The 13,437-nt window shown below is 31.9% G+C and overlaps 2 protein-coding genes across 3 annotated transcripts in view; one reads left to right on the top strand and one right to left on the bottom strand.

Annotated features, from left to right (window-relative positions):
• Positions 1-1,011: 1,011 nt before the first annotated feature.
• Positions 1,012-8,644, bottom strand: LOC115877291 (DNA-directed RNA polymerase III subunit RPC5-like). 2 transcript variants are annotated; one of them, XM_030893424.1, is made up of 11 exons: positions 8,444-8,644; positions 7,976-8,150; positions 7,732-7,917; positions 7,562-7,680; positions 7,360-7,500; positions 7,093-7,297; positions 6,933-7,040; positions 6,771-6,871; positions 6,153-6,275; positions 5,892-6,091; positions 1,012-1,789 (listed from the first exon to the last, which is right to left on the bottom strand). In XM_030893424.1, exons 1-11 carry the CDS (start codon positions 8,507-8,509, stop codon positions 1,660-1,662), a joined length of 1,554 nt encoding a protein of 517 aa, XP_030749284.1. In that variant the 5' UTR covers positions 8,510-8,644; the 3' UTR covers positions 1,012-1,659. The 2 variants fall into 2 exon arrangements, with proteins under 2 accessions (XP_030749284.1, XP_030749285.1); XM_030893425.1 differs by lacking the exon at positions 1,012-1,789 and adding an exon at positions 1,851-1,985.
• Positions 8,645-8,937: 293 nt separating this feature from the next.
• The window catches only part of LOC115877333, a 74,645-nt gene continuing 70,145 nt past the window's right edge, over positions 8,938-13,437 (top strand). Inside the window, exons 1-2 of the mRNA XM_030893479.1 lie at positions 8,938-9,146; positions 10,250-10,427. Of these exons, the coding sequence (XP_030749339.1) occupies positions 9,006-9,146; positions 10,250-10,427 (319 nt within the window). The 5' untranslated portion in view covers positions 8,938-9,005. The remainder of the gene's footprint in view (positions 9,147-10,249; positions 10,428-13,437) is intronic.

The raw sequence follows: 13,437 nt of genomic DNA, 5'->3' as shown, positions 1-13,437 counted from the left end.
ATTATTTCGTATATTTTTCATTTTATTGATTTTATGGAAAGCACTGTTCATTCACTCAATGTCAAATTGAGTTTGTTGTTGCCAAAAATAATTTTAATAGAATTTTTTTTGTTTTAATTTCATATTGCTAAATATAATTTGTAAATAGTTTAGTGGTATTATGAAGTAAAAAGTCTACAGGCTGTAAAGGATTTATTTTCTGTACATTTTTCAAATATGCCAGACCAGTTATTGAAGACTATAAATGTAAAAGAATTCCACCACAAACAGTTATTAAAGACTGTAAATATAAAAAGAAGATTAATATTGATGAGGATCGTGCAGAAATAATAAATGAAAATGAATTAAATATCCTGTTACAGGTGAAATATAAAAACCAAATAAATACCAGAATACTTGGAGAAATAGTCGAAAAACATCGTACCACTGTTTGGCGAATTTGAAGGAGTAAAATAATCATTTAAATATTCCGAACACCAAGAATTATTGGACGGTGTTGAAGGAAGTAGAGCAAATTTCATCTATTTTTTTAATTATTAACAAGTACTTAATTTTGTTAATAATTGTTTACTGTTTAATAAATAAATTTTATTTTGAAGCAGTGTGTTCTACGAAATATATTTGATTTTAAGATTTCTCGTATATTTACAGTGTACTCTTTGTAACTTTTCATAGATAATATAACTGAGAATATTTCTGACAGATGTCTGTAGAAGAAAATCATAAGACATTTGTCATATTGTGACATCATTTGTGATTGTTATGTTTGTTTGATCAGGACCGCATTATTTTAAATTTTCGTCTAATTTAGTATTTTTGTATCTCTCATAACTCAACAACGAATTCGTGTAAACCATTCAAAATGAACAATTCCCTTCATTTTAAGGAGTTCTTTCTTTGAAACTTTCAAATCCATTTTTAAAATTTACATGGGAGTTCCTATGTCCAGATCGGGCGGTATATTTATTTCTATTTATTATTGAATAATTTAAATAATAAAACCAAACAGTCTTTTTTTTTATAAATATATTTGAAATTCAATACTCATCAAATATCAACTTCTATATGTTCACAATAACTGCGAATTTAAAACAAAAATATCAATAAATTAAGAAAATAACATATTTTTACAAAAACATCACGGTAAAGCTTCTCTCACAGTGGTTGCGGATATGCGCGGAACCGTCCAAATTCGTAATCTTGCGTATACATGCGTTCAGATCGCACAGTGAGTGCGCTAAAACACTGCGACCAGATGTTGCAAATAGTTAAAATGTCTCTTTGGAATTTATATTTTGTAGAGTATACCTTCTTACGACGGCGAATCATTTGCAAAAGAAGAAGGAAGCCATATGTGAATGAGATACTAAAAAAGAAATGAATTTGATGAATTTCAACGTCTTGGGGAAAACACTTCGTTCCAGAAGGGGCCTGTGTAAATTGCGATAGTGATAATTCGGTTCTCGCTGATCCCATAAATATTTCCACTTACGTACTAAATCAATTAGCTGTTCCTTATCCATTTTTATTTTCAAGAGGAAAACACTTGAAGAAAGTTGCGAACAACGCAAATATCCAAACCAGACAATTGCATGTTGACGCTTCCACTGTGAGGCCAGCCTAAAGGTATCTTTACAATAATATATAAACTATTAAACATTAACTCGCTCCCACGCTGTCCACTGGGACAGACACCTGAGTAACAGGCCCGCAACTCTCTTGTCTCACTCTTTTTCTCGATAAAACAGGACTCTTGCCTTTGCTTTCTGTACCCGAATCATTATCAGAACTGCAAATTAATATTCATCAATCAATAAATAATTATAAAAATGAGTGTTGATAAACATGTTACAAACTTATTGAAAAAAATATCATGAAATAACCAAACAAGGCTCATCAATGCTATTCATAGGCTCAGAACCCTTCTGCAGCATTCACCAAAATTCACGGTAGACCTTGAAAATGATAGGACTGGAGAATGTTACCTAAGGATCAGAAGAGGACCATAAAAGGTCGCAGTGGCACAGGCCGATAGCGTTGATTGAGAGAATTGGCAAGATACGCAACCTAATAGGCGAATTCGTGAAAAGGCTGATTTGATTTCCCCTTACGTCTCAAGTGCTGTGTCGTAGAGCCACCATTCGTTCTGTGGCCAACGCATAAAACACTCATTTTCTCTAATTCTGCAAGCGAAGGCATATCGAAGACGATATAGAACTGAAAGGGACAGTGTTGCCATAATAAAATGTGTAATATCTGTAATATGTTTCACGAAAATATCTTTGGATGAAAAACCCGCGTTTATGCATTGAAAATTTATTCGTGTTAAACAAAGAATAAACAACAAAAATAAAAATTCTTTTATAGGTACTGACTATTTCGTATCATCGAAAAAAGTCGTTTAGTTGGCTTGGAAATGACGACTATTGACATTTACTATAATATTTTACATATGAAATAACAGCGATCTTCATTTCCAAGCCAACTCTGACGCCGTTCTCTGTTTAATCATATAATATTACATTAAATTGTGTAATGATAGAAAATCCGTATTATTAACGTACTGTACCCAAAATCCGTAAATGTACGGATTAATCCGTATTTCTGGCAACACTGTCTTCGGCAACCACCCACTCTGTCGACTGAAAGCAGAACTAAAACTACAGTATTCTTTATCCGCTGCGCTGTAAACGACTATCAGCGCACAGCGGCGCAGAGCTACACTAAATCTAGGACACCTTTTGTGTCACGAAATCGCCCATAAGGTTGGGCATCTTATTTCTTCAATCAACGCCGACAGCCACCTCATAAATCTGAAATCTAGTCTAATCGTGACACAATGTCTTTCCATATTTATATACATTGCACAAAACTAATTATAACATATACAGGGTGGCGCACCTCATTCGCCTCGGTTGATTATACGAAAACGGAAAGATGTAGAAACAAAATATTTTATGGGTATATGTGGGGAGGCAATGTGCACAATTTAAAATTATTTTGAAATATACAGGGCGTCTCAGAACTAAGATCCATACCAAAGTCAAAGAGTAGATAAGACAAGAGACGACAGTTCGCGCGGTACCTTTCATGTTTGAGTGGTGGGGAGAGTGACCTCGTCTCGCTTGTCCCTTTAAATTTTCGTAATTTTTTCGCGGAAAATTTGAAATAGACTATTATTAAAACTTACCTGTATAGCTTATAAATAGTTATAGTACTGTATGGGTAAAGAAATAAATAGAAACGAAAAAAAATGAGTTTTCTAAATATTATATAAAATAAATTATAATTAGAAACATATTTGTCGGGGAATAAAGGTAATAAAAGCAATATTTTGAATATCGTTGGTAAACAAGATAAAGTGACAAAGTCAATTTGTAGGAAATGTTTTATTTAATTATTTACGTGTATTTTTTTTACATATGGACTTGAACAAGTGTAATATCACAATGTGGAGTTTTGTTGAAATATTTTTTTTTTAAATTATATTACAAGCTTCTAACCATGTCTTCGATCTTTGGATTACATTTAGTTTAATAACATTCATATTTTTAGTTTATATAGTATATTTCTATAAAAATACTTTTCAGGATCCTTTGGAAAAGAGTGAAATATTATGTTTGTCGAAGAATAAGATCTATTTTTGCAGTCTTTATAAGCACACACATTGCCACCATCTCGTCTTTTCCTGCTACTCGTGTCCTATTCAGTATTCATATTTAACAATAATTACAAATTATTACGCAACAAAAACGATACTAAAATTAAACCTTAAAAACTCTCAAAACGATAATATATCGAAAAACTCTGAAAACACACTTTAAAAAGGCAAAAATGCAAGAAAACAACTAATAAGATTTGTTTATATTTAAGCTTGATTAGCACAGCTGATTTCGCTGAAAATTCGCCGTTGTCAGATTTTCAGATTTTATCTGTTTATCTTTGAAATCGATCAATTTAGTTAGTCATTCTGTTTCTTTGATATCAGTACATTGCGAAAAAAGAAGCTAAACCAACCTAAACTAAAAATTTACAATTCCGTATTAACATACGTTACTTATTCCTTCTTATATTATTAATTTATTTTCAGAAAATCTTGTTTATTTTTCAAAGAAATATACTTGGCAACAGTGGGACTTGATGGGACCTTTAAATTTTAATATATCTGCGTCTCTCTCGCGAAATTCGACTTCTTTGTTCACTGTCGTCTCTTGTCTTATCTACTCTTTGCCAAAGTTATATTTTTTCTTATGGAACACCCGGTATTTTATTTCATTTTTGGATTCTTAGGCCCAAAAAAAGCATTTTTTATAAAGGTTAAATATGTTTAAAATCATTGCTTTTTGAGATATTTAAAGATATTTAAATATGCATACTACAAGAAAATTGATTACCAACACCCTGTATATTACTTTTCAGAATCAATTCTTGTGCTGAGTTTAAAGATAAAAAATAAACTTTACTGAAAAATGTTATTGTTGCCTTAAATTTATACAGGGGTACCAAAAATTAGTGATCTACTTTAAGGATTTATTTTACATAAAAACTTTGTTATTTCAAATGCAACACCCTGTATTTTTTTAAATAAATCGAAGCAGATTCAAATGCTCTTTCACACTATATTAGGGTTTCCTATACCTATCTATCTCAGATTTTGAATAAAAAGCGATTTTTAAATAAAATGTCAATCAAGATGCCTGGTATCGCCATGGCAATTTTCTAGTGACAGCTAGTAACTATTTTTAAAATCGACATTAGTGTATGGACATTATTATTTAAACAGTTTACTAAAATTTACCCACAATAGTTTAATAAGTAAGTATTCTTTATTTTACGAAGAACAATAAAGCCATATCTGTTGGTGGAACGAATGGATATGTTACTAGTGATTTTATTTTGTAAGAAAAAATATTTCTTGGCCTCAAGAGCAAGAGCTAATGCTCAAAGATATCCAAATACGAATCTTCCTGATAAGCGTTCCTTTGAAAAACTACTTACCCTAATTCCTATTTCTTAGAATTGGTAGTATAGTTTATAAAAAACCTATTAGGCAGAAACCTGTCGTTGGAAGTGAAGAAATTGAATTTGCCGTAATTGGCTCTTTTATAAAAAATTGATATATCTACAAGTTATCGTAAAATAAAACAAAGAACTACTTCTTCGTTTTTCTTGAAAAATCGCATATTAATAAATATTATTTATTAAAGTATTGTAGGTCAATTAAATAAAAGTAAACTGGTATAGATTTAAATAAAGTCTATAAACTAATGTCGATTTTGAAAATAGTTACTAATTGTCACTAGCAAATTGTCATCGCGACATCAGCTATCTTGATTGCCATTTTATTGAAAAATCGCTTTTTATTCAAAATCTGAGCTAGATAGGTATAGGAAACCCTAATATAGTTTGAAAGAGCATTTGAATCTGCTTCGATTTATTTAAAAAAATACAGGGTGTTGCATTTGAAATAACAAAGTTTTTATGTAAAATAAATCCTTACAATAGATCCCTAATTTTTGGTACCCCTGTATAAATTTAAGGAAGCAATAACATATTTCAGTAAAGTTTATTTCTTAATTCTCTCATTTTAAACATATTTAACCCTTATAATAAATGTCTTTTTTTGGGCCCAAGAATCCAAAAATGAATTAAAATACCGGGTGTTCCATAAGAAAAAATATAACTTTGGTATGGATCTTAGTTCTGAGACACCCTGTATATTTCAAAATAATTTTAAATTGTACACATTGACTCCCCACATATATCCATAAAATATTTTGTTTCTACATCTTTCCGTTTTCGTATAATCAACCCAGGCGAAGGAGGTGCGCCACCCTGTATAACAAAATGTTTAAAACATAAATGGAAAAAATAACCAAATATTCTCTTACCAACTGACGCTGCTCAATCTCGTTTTGCCACCACCGTCGCTCTCCGACGTACTTTTACTTTTCCGTCTCTGTCTACTGGGTTGATTGAGAAATAGACTAAGTTGGTGGTACCTGTGTTCCCAGTAAAGGTTCTGCCTTTGGGCTAAATCAGAGTGCCGGTTTATAAAGTCGTGATCTGGTGGCAGTGACAATTCCCAACCCTAAAAATATGTTTTTAAAATATTATAAGAAGGTATAAGATTATCACATCTGATAAAGTACCTTATTGTGCGTTCTTAACTTTGAAATACCAGCAAATATTTCTTTCACTTCTTCGCTAGGAATTTTTAGTAAAGATGAGACCTTTTTTCGCTCGACGTATTGATGTTTTGTAAATAAGTATAACTAAAAATAAAGTAGAATTAGTTGACAGTATAATTATTAAAATGAATTAAAATGTATTGACTTTTCATATACAGGGTGGCGCCTCTCATACGACACGGAGGCTACAAGAAGAACGACAGTTTGTATTGAATTGAAATTTTGGGAGGATAATATGTAGGGTAATTTAGAGCATATTTAACGTTTTTTAAAAATGAAGAATAAAGTCAAAATTTCAATAAGTTACCTAAATTGTAATTTACCCTAAAATAACCACTGAGGAGTTCTTTAAAAATATTCAAATATTTTTTCTGCAAGGGCAAGAAAATAAGTCTGGCATCTAAATGTATTATACAGTATGATAAAAAAAAACGGCGTCAACGATGGCTATGAAATGAAAATCGCTGTCGTTTTATATGTAAATTTATATGGGAAATGTAACTGATCGTCATTTCCCAGCGAACTGAACGCCGTTTTTTTTCAATCATACAGTATTAAATATATATTTTGTTTACTTACAATATAATCTCTAGCTCTACACATTAGTTCTGCAGGCACACCACTTGTAGCAGAAAAACTATTGTCTGGATACAAAATCTCTGACTTTACTACCCAGTTTCCTAAAATACAAACAAAAAAAATTAATATTTATAGTCAATTACGAGAGAAAATCTTTGCAACCTATAACTAAAACAGCTACTTTTTGGAGGTTCTTCAACAAGGCATCCGCTGTTACTCCTTCAACACCGGCAAGCAGTAGCATGATTTGTTGAAATTGTATTATTTGAGCTAAAAAAACAATATTTTTATTTATTTTTAAATATTTCATAGAAAATAGTACCTTCTTTAAGTAGTAATCTACACTGTTCTAAAAGAGGCAACCCTCTCAAAGCATGCAGCGATAAAATATGACTAGGTAGCGTTGGCTCCAACGGTTTATGCTCTTGATCTTCGGGCACCAACAGTTTCACATATTCTTCTATTCCCAAATTTTGAGCTTGCCCTATATCATATAAGTTATCCGAGATCAATTTTAATTTTTCTACCTGTTAAAAACAAAACAAATTAATTATAGTTGTTCCAATTGAAATTAAAGTTCTTTACATACATCACTAACTGTGCTGCCTTCATCATACCAGTTACATTCAGTCCATGTTTCTTGCTCCCTTTTTGCTTGCAACAATTGATAGTTCGCATCGCGAACTTTCTTTTGGTCAGGATCTTCAGCTTGTTTATATTTAACAGTTACCTATAATATAAGACAAGAGAATTAAATAATACAATCAATATTATCTACCTTAAATAATAACCTGTTTAGCTGTACTAGGTCCTGCCTCTTCTTCATCCGACTCAGCGTTATTTAAAATGTCCTTTTTTCTCTTTAAACCTTTGTCAAGGTAAGGAAAATAAGGCCTAAGCTGATACACATCTAAAATGAACTATATATTATAAAAAAAATATAAAGATTAATTCATTTCACCTGTTATAGAAGTTATATGTACTTCTCGTCCATTATAAGCTGCAATAGCATAATTTTCAGAATCTTTAGTACATCCCACCGATTTTAAGAATACCTTATCAACTATCTCGTTTTCAAAATACGGCTTTTTGTTATTTTTTGAACTTGCATCTCCGTCGATTTCATTAGCGATCAATTCTGCCCGACCTGGAGCAAAATAAATTCAAAACTAATCCTGCAAATTTTTGCTCAGTATTTTACATACCTGAGTCAAAGTTTGGTGACTCTGTATTGATGGACATTTCTAGCATTAATTCCTTGTTTTCTGGTTTATAAAGACACTTTTTTATTACGTTTTCATTTTGACAAGATTTGGTTTTAAGGGGGAACTGAACTAAATGCAAAATTGATTCTAGCTTTGTAGAATGAATTAAGGGAATCTAAAATACGTTTCCTTTAATAACTTATCTAATTGTAATATCAATATATGGAACAAAATCCTACTGATAAGCATGCTAATTTTCTACATATTTTTACTTATTTTTCAAAAATCTATTGGAATTAATAGTAAATGATACGCTTTTAATTAAGAATACAAAAATGCTACCATTTAAACCAAATTTTATAGACTTATTCATATTATTTAAAACGTTTTAAAAGGAAATTTGGTAAAATTGGTGGTACACATGGCAAAAGATTTTGCTGTTAATGTAGATATGTTACATTAATTTACCTCTTTTACTACAGGATCATCTTCGTCACTACTCTCTGCCTTAGTACTCGGGCCTGCTTCATCCATTTCCAGTGAGATAGTACGGATATTTAAAAAATAATAAAAATTTAAACTAACAAATCAACCATAACCTAACTTTTTTTCAACAATAAAAACTAACGTGAAGTTAGCTCAAGTTAGTTGTCAATGGATATACCACAGAAGACATAATATAAAGGGTATCCATTTGAAGTTAGCTATGGAAAAAATCACCGTTACAGGTTTCTTTTTTATAATTTCAAATTTAAAAGCGCCTTTTTAACAGTTATTACTTAACTTTAATAATTTCATTGGTTATATTTCATTATATTTAAAAGAAGGAGTGTATTTTTAATAAAGATGATGTCTGAAAAGGAATGCATAGATTTGAACGTTTTTGCTCAATTGTTAAGAGAAAAAAATGTTTATTGTGTGAGCGTCGCGGCGTAGGTTGACGCCGGCGCGACGCCCGATCAGCTGGATCTGTTCGGGTCCGCTCAACAGGTCGGCATGCTTTTAGACCTATCGCCCCGCGCTAACCCAGATGCCCTTTAGGAAAGGCCCCACGCCGCACAGCCGCAACCCCCCTGGCAGGGCTCCCAGCGATCCCCTCACAGCCTGTCTGGACGCCGAGAGTACGTACATTTGTACCGCCTTCAATCCGAGATGTTACATTATCCAGAAGGTGAGTTCCATATGTTTACCTAAGGCTAGGTTAACTTTTTACCATATTTTTGTTTATTATGTGCGATCTAGGAGACTATTTTAGCGCGTTTGTTAAACAAATGACCAGTCCAGTCTCTTTTAACGATATAATGATCTTTTAAGTTAATATTTTTATACCTATAGTATCCATAACAATATTAATTATATTAATATCTTAGATATTTGAAGATAAAAATACCCATATGGATTTTAAAAAATATATATTTAAATGATAATGAATATATTTAGAGTTAATGAACTAAATAAGGAAATATCTTTTGCATTTATGTTCCATTTATTATAAAGAATGGTAAATTTGGGACTGTTTAAAGGCAAATATTGTTGTTTTTGTTTATTTTCGTAGAATGAGTTTTGAATTCGATTTAAATAAGGGGTGTAGGCGGCAAATGCGCGTTTAGCTGCTCGATCGATAGTGTTTAGGTAGATCACGGGGGTGGATGACAATTCTGGGGTATCGATATCGAAATTTTTGTATCGAAATTTTTGTATCGACATTTTAGTTTAATTATTTTATGAACTGAAAAGCAAATTGCACTATAATTATATATAAAATTGGTTAAAAAATATTGAATATATGAAAGGATAGCGTTACGCATAGTAAATACTACAATTTTTATTTTAAATAAATCATCCAAGGTTTTCTTTTGTTATCGTACCGTGTTTTGTCGTATATATTTTAAACAGTTGAATGTTTTACGTTAATGAAGGAATTTACTTTTATTCGTACTAATATTGTAAATTTTTGATCTGGCGACTGTCTCTAACGATTATAATATGATGCGTTTCAAGATAAATTTGAAATAAAGAAAAACAAACTACCGAAGCAGGAAGTTCAGCTGATACTTTCCCTTGTTGTGTCGATTGGCTAGATAGAAACATGCCAATGTCCGTTGGCATAATAATTACAGTCCGTAAAGTATGCCAGTATACGTCGCACCTGATGAAAAGTTGATTCGCATTCAGAAAACTTTGTTTTTGGTCGTACGTATCACGATTTGATTTTGCCAAGTGTATTTTTCGTATAAAAACTAGTTTGCGTGACGAATGTTTGTTTTTTTTCAGGTGAACCAGTCTGGTCTGCCCATATCTCCGCCCCTGTACGGCCCATCGACGTGCGGTGCCTTCTCAAATGAAATCGAAGGAAGTGGTCTGGATTCTAATGTAAATTTAGGTGCTCACGGTTGGGATCATTGCCAGTCAACGCCGCATCCGGATTATCCGTGTCATCATTCTCTGGACGGTAAGATTGAGCGATCATTTCGAACGCAAAATATACGAAACGCGTCGAGTTTTGCGATTTCAATTAAACTTTCCGCCTCGGGCTTTGTACGGTTCGGTCATAGGAGGCTAGGTGGCGCCACGTGTCGTATTTTTGTCCGATTTACCAGTTCTCTGTGGCATGTGCCCCTGCGACGGCCATTTTGCCAGTTCGGTGTGAAATTGTGTTGAGTTTTGCAAAGTAATTAAAAGCGGTAAGCTAAACTCTCTGTTGATTGTGTAGGTTAATTTGTGTTTTGACGAGGTGCGTCGAAGCTGTCGCGATTCGCGTGCCAAAAACCGACAATCGACGACGAAAACATCTGCGGCGGCTAATCTATGTCCCGTGCCTCCTAGGACAACCTAAACCGATAGGCACATGCTTTCGGCTTAAAAATTTGCGAAACTACGTCGTGTTGGACGGTTTATTTTGCCAAATTGAGTGAGTTTGTTCTGAACGAGGCCTGCTGTCCCTTCTCAGGTAGTAATTATAGAGAAATTTCGGTTTATTTTCGAATTTTATAGTACACTTTTTGCGCCTGCCAGGGCAGTTCGTTACTCGTTACGTGTTGAGGGGGCATTTGATCGCATTGCCGTCTTCGTTTTCGTCGGTAATTGCCAATAGCACGTACCTTCTCCAATTTGAAGTTGACAGATATGTGTCAACACGAAAATATGCCAACCGATTGGTAAAATTAAACTTGTGGCGATTCCTCGGTCTCCGAAACCCAAATTGGAATTTAGTGTCGGTCAGTTTCAGTTCGTGGATTTTTCGTACGGAAATGCATTTTCGTAAATGCTATTACGGCTGCTAGAAACGGTTCTCAGTTGGTTCAGTGTAAATGACCTTGACGTAAAATATTACACCCATCACTTTCAAAATAAGGTTAGGTTCCACTTCTGCTGCTACTGTCACCACCTTTAATACCATGCATGGTATGTACTATGTTTTATAATATTTAAATTTATCTGTCTTGCCTTTTGTACCTGTAACTTTCACTATATTCTTTTTCCTATAGATTTAATGTTACGATTAAAAAATCCACGCCAAACTGTCAGTGAATGATTTGGCAGAAATACTTGAAATTCTAGACCTTTATTTCACTTTGTTTTCCATATTGACTGGTAAATTGGGGTCTTATAACAATCGTTCTACTAATCAAGCCTGATTATACGTTTACTTTCTATAATAACAAATATTTTATTACTAATTTTCCATACCACAACCATTTTATACATATATAATTTTTCATTTTTTAACATCATTTTGGCTTGCACATTCTCCACAATTTTATTCTAAAGTAGAAATATAATTAGATTTGCCATATCTCGCATTTCAAAATGTTATTCAATATCTCAAATAAATACAAGATAATCACGGCGAAACTCGTTTAATTCAAACCTTTATAACATTTTAACAAATTTAAAAGTATAATTCTAGGACTTCTTGATTGATAAATTTCAATATATCTGAATATGTCTTGAATAATACATTGTATATATTTTCGTGCATCGTAGGTATATGACTGATAACAAACTAAACTTACTTACTGATATCAGTTGATCAACCTTTAACATTAACTTATACATGTATGTTCACAAATATGTATTTTTAAGTGAATAAAATACACTTGTTACCATGCAGGTGTTCAGGAAACTATATTACCTATAAAAGCATTTAATTTTTATGCATTTTGTTTAAATTTTTGCACAATGTTTACAGTGTAGAATAATACTTAATTCTAAAATAACTGAGATTAACGGTTGGTTTAATAATTATCTCTAATAAATAATATTATTTCTCCTAATAAATCAATGTTATGTAATTACCCTTTGTAATAAATGTGGATATGGTAAACCAAATCAAAAAAATCTATGCGTCATATTTGTTTTACTTACGTTTTAAAAAGTATTATTCAATAACTATGTTTACGATTTAACCAATATGGCGCCATCAAATCTTTAAGCAAACAAGTAATTTTATAATTTTCAGCACTGCATGTTATTAAATTTACAAAACTAATTCCTTACTAGGTACCTACATATTTTAACAAATTGTTGAACTTTTCTTGTTTTAAATAGACGGTTACACAATGTTCATGTTAATTGCATAATATATTCAATATTCTAAAGTGACGAAAAAGACATTTACAAGAAAACTTCTGTCATAGTACCTAGGTATTTAGCTTTTCCTTGTTGTTTCTATCTAATCAGTTTTGTAGTTGGCGCTTCTATTACAGAAAATATCAATTAGACATAATATGATTGATTGTGTCTGTAGTGGAGTAGTACCTAGTAAATTGCACTCATTATAGATACAGTGTCTAAAAAGCATGATTTGCAATGTCATAAAACTATTCATTTTCTCCTTTTACAAGCTTTTATGCACTACCTATTACTAGGAAATTTCGAGGGAAATTTGTTATTTATTCTATTTGTACTTTTATTGTTTTATTATTATTGCTTGCCAGGTATTAAAAGTCTTGAAAAACGCCTAATTTGTAGAATGAAAGTACCTCTTTGTAAAAGCCTCTTTGTTTTTTTTTATATTTTAATTAAGAGGTTTTTGTGTTTATTGTGATAATGAGGGTGGTTTATTGTGTTGTTGTCATTAGAGATATGACTTACAGAAATTATCGAACTTTGACCTTTATAAATATGTTAATTTTGATGATATTCTGAACTAAAAATATACAGTAGTTTTGTTTATACACTCAAGATGCAAAAAAAATGCAGCTGAACATTTTTTCATCAAGTTGAAAGTGTTATATTTTATTTACTTGTAGCCCTATTTTTATAAAAAATCATAAATATAAACTTTGGTATTTGGCTTATTATACAGGGTTAATTGAAGGGTTGTTTTTTATCTTAACTTTAAAACACCCTGTGCAATAATTTCGTGAGTGACTTTAACTATCATTTCTTTATGATGTTATTTTTCAATATCATGAGGTGGTGGCTTTGGTGTATATGTTGGATGCAGATGCCGAAAA

The sequence above is a fragment of the Sitophilus oryzae genome, unplaced genomic scaffold, assembly GCF_002938485.1.
Source record: "Sitophilus oryzae breed Bouriz unplaced genomic scaffold, Soryzae_2.0 scaffold_1443_pilon_pilon, whole genome shotgun sequence".
In the NCBI taxonomy this organism is placed as follows: domain Eukaryota; kingdom Metazoa; phylum Arthropoda; class Insecta; order Coleoptera; family Curculionidae; genus Sitophilus; species Sitophilus oryzae.
Note: the sequence above shows the minus strand (reverse complement) of the source record. Positions and strands in the feature narration are given on the sequence as shown.